Genomic DNA, 3477 nt, shown 5'->3' with positions numbered 1-3477 from the left:
TGTGTGTATAACCCTTCTGCTAGTTTCTTTGCAGTGTTTCCCGGGACCTGTGTGTTTCTGTCCCTTTCTAGGGTAGGTCCTCGATGGGCACCCCCTCTGCTGGGTTCAGAAACTGGGTGCTCGACTTGCAGTGCTTATTTCACTCGTCGATATATGTCCAGACGGTAAGTAAGCCGGTTTTCGGCTTCATACTTCCTGGATCATGCAGCCATAACACAGGCTTCTGCGGGAGCCTTCGTGATCATCAGGCCCCCGGCGCGTTACTGCAAAAATTTCCTGGACGTCCGGGCTAGGGTTACGCTTTCATGCTACCCTGACAGGGTCTACCGTATCTGGGTCGCCCTGAGGGGTTTCCCAATCACCAGCATATCCCCTCTTGCTGAGGCATCGAGCGGGAGGCATAGGTGTAAACGTCCCAGGGGCAACTCCCATAGCAATATGGTAGAGTTGGTTCTTAGTGCTCGCCATGGTTCTGGCTTGCACTCCCCTCAGCATGGTGGCGTAGGTATACTGTTCCCCATAGCGACCCCTAGAGGACGCAGTTCGAAGTTCCCATGAAAGGGAATGTCTCAGGTTACTTATGTAACCATGGTTCCCTGAGTAGGGAACGAGACACTGCGTCCTCTAGGTTTCTTGCCATGCTGCGGACGCAAGCTTCAGACGAAGAAGAGAATGATGTGTGCTCCCGGCGCCTATTTATACTATAGTCGCACCGGTAGTGACGTCATGGCTGTCGCCGGCCAATGAGTTGGTGTTTTTTCAATGTATGCTTCAGACACGGGTCACGACGAGGTGTTCCCCATAGCGACCCCTAGAGGACTCAGTGTCTTGTTCCCTACTCAGGGAACCATGGTTACATAAGTAACCAGAGACGTTTTTGTTAATATTTTAAATTAGTTCGTATTTTTATGTTTTCTGTTTTTACTTTACTTGTAGTTGTTGTCATTTTTATTCATTTTTTATATTTCTTTACACTTATTATACATTTTTATTTATTAATTTGTTTTAGGTTTTAGTTATTTTAGTAATTCAAGTTAAACTAAATGAAAATGAGAAATTTTATTTTTGCTATAAAGTTTTATTTATTCGTTTTAACAAAAAAGTTTTTAGTTAATATTTTGAATTAGATTCTATTTTCTATTTCCAATTTTTTAACACATTCCTTAACTTTTTTTAAATATATTTTTTTCACTTTATTTTTACTTACAATTTTTGTTATTTTATTGTGCATTTTTGACATTTTTATTAGTATTTAAAAATGTTTTAAATATGTCTACATATTTTTTTATTTTGTTGTAATTTATTCAGTTTTAGTTATTTTAGCACAATTACATGTTGCTTTGGCAACAACCTGAAAAAAAAAGTTAAAGATTTTATGCATTTTATTTTATTTCAGTTAATGTTTATTTTATGTCAAGAAACAAAAATGTTCTCTATGGTTTTAGTTACCTACACTAACCCTGGTTTTAGTAAAAGTTTAAATTAACCTTAACCATTTCGTTAGTCATTGTTAGTTTATATTAAATAATGTAAACAAATGGAACCTTATTGTAAAGTGTTACCAAGGAATCATTCATGTTTTTAATACTTGCATGCTTGACCTAGCAAACACTAATGAAATTATAAAATTGCAGTATTCAAGGTGCAGTAAGCGATTTCTGAGAAACACTGTTGATATTTGAAGTCCCCAAAACAAATGGATACAACCATATCTCCATAGCTCCGCCCCCAAATTAACTAACATGTGATGCAACACAGGCACCTCCCCCATCACGACTGGACACGCCCTTACTGCTAATTGGCTACAAGCGTGTTTTTGTGCTCGGTCCGATCCATTGTCAACAGCGTTTCTGAGACATCTCTTACTGCACCTTTAACTAATTACCTGATGGTGTTGAACGTGTTTTGACGGCTGTCTCTCGGTTCGTCGTTACAGGGGTGGCGGTGTGGGTCTGGTCCTGGCAAGCGCGGGTTTCGGCATGCTAACGGCGCCGCTGATGGAGCTCCACAATCAAAAGGGTTTCTTTCTGCATCACGTGATCCTCACCTGCTGCACTCTGCTCTGCATCATTTGCATACCGTTGCTCCCGGAGACCGCCGGCCAACCACTGCCCGAGACTATCGCTGAGGGGGAGGGGCTTCTGCGGCGGCCCATCCTCCCCGGAGAGCAGCACCACTTACTGGCCAGGACCGAAGTCAGGGAGTATTCGCGAGTTCAGGACACGCCCCTTCACCAGGTCGTTAACCCCGGCAACGGCTCGGTGCCTAGCAACAGCACAGCCAATGGCGTGAGGACGTCATGACGGCATTTTCTAAGAACGGCCGAACGAAGAGCTTTTTAACGGTGAAACGCGACTGATGTCGTGGTAATGTGTCAAACGCCTCATTAACCAGCATCGGTGAAGATTCCTAGCATTGAACAAACTGAAAATGTTATTTTAACTTGCATTCAGCGAAAGGAGCTCTATTTTTCGAATGGCCTCTACCGAACAACAAACTCACGGAGGAGTTTCACTGATTTGAATGTGTTTTTTTGTATGTTTGGTATTTATTAAGGACAGAATGATGTTGACAGTAAGAACCAGCGGACTTCATTCGTGCACGGAAGCTTGTTTCCGTCACAGGATAAAGAAGATAAAAAAGGTATTAGCAACTTTTTCATCTCACAATTCATACTTTTTTCTCGCAATTCTAAGAAAAAAAGTCGCAATTCTAAGTAAAAACGTTTCAAGATATAAACGCAATATATAACCGCAAAATTTAAACTCGCAATTCTGAGAAAAGTCAGAATCGTAAGTTATAAATGCAATTCTGAGAAAAAAAACTGAATCGTAAGATATAAACACAGAAGCGCACAATTTAAACTTGCAATTTCTGACTCGCAAGTCAGAATCGTAAGATATAAACTCGCAATTCTGAGAAAAAAGTCAGAATCGTAAGATATAAACTCGCAATTCTGAGAAAAAAAATTCTGTGGTGAAAAAAAAAGAATTTGAAAGAATTAGTCTGAATTATAATTATTATTTTTTTTACCTTGCAATTCTGAGAAAAAAGTCTGAATTGTAAAAAAAAAACAAAAAAAAGTTGCAATTACCTTTTTTTAAATCCTGTGGCAGAAACAAGTTTCGATATTCATGACACAAAATATGTGCACAAATTGTTCTGTAATCGCTCATTTTTTTCATTCGTAGAAATGGTTGTTAAGCGCGTCAGAAATGCGTTTTGCTCATGTTTCATGAATGAAGTCCGCCGTTCGTGTGCACCTCACTATGTTCAGGTTTTAATAGTCTGTCTGTTTTGCACTAAAACTAGAAAAGCAATCACGAGTCGGCCAGATGAATCTGAACTGAATGTGTGTGAAACCACGACTGGACAGGACAGATGATGGCTGCTACTTAATGGTCTGCTCTTAACCCTTGTGCGTCTATTTAAAAGACAAAATGTCAAAAAAAGGTCATAAAAATATTATATACTAAT

The 3477-nt window shown here is 39.9% G+C and overlaps 1 protein-coding gene across 1 annotated transcript in view; it reads left to right on the top strand.

The window, feature by feature from the left end:
* The window catches only part of LOC107557020 (solute carrier family 22 member 23-like), a 28550-nt gene extending 25782 nt beyond the window's left edge, over positions 1 to 2768 (top strand). The window contains exon 10 of the mRNA XM_016240314.1: positions 1937 to 2768. Coding sequence (XP_016095800.1) covers positions 1937 to 2303 — 367 coding nt within the window. The 3' untranslated portion in view covers positions 2304 to 2768. The remainder of the gene's footprint in view (positions 1 to 1936) is intronic.
* The last annotated feature ends 709 nt before the right edge of the window (positions 2769 to 3477 follow it).

Source organism: Sinocyclocheilus grahami, unplaced genomic scaffold (assembly GCF_001515645.1).
Source record: "Sinocyclocheilus grahami isolate Dianchi unplaced genomic scaffold, SAMN03320097.WGS_v1.1 scaffold587.1, whole genome shotgun sequence".
NCBI lineage: Eukaryota > Metazoa > Chordata > Actinopteri > Cypriniformes > Cyprinidae > Sinocyclocheilus > Sinocyclocheilus grahami.
The sequence above is the reverse complement of the archived record's forward strand: the minus strand, read 5'-3'. Positions and strand labels throughout refer to the sequence as shown.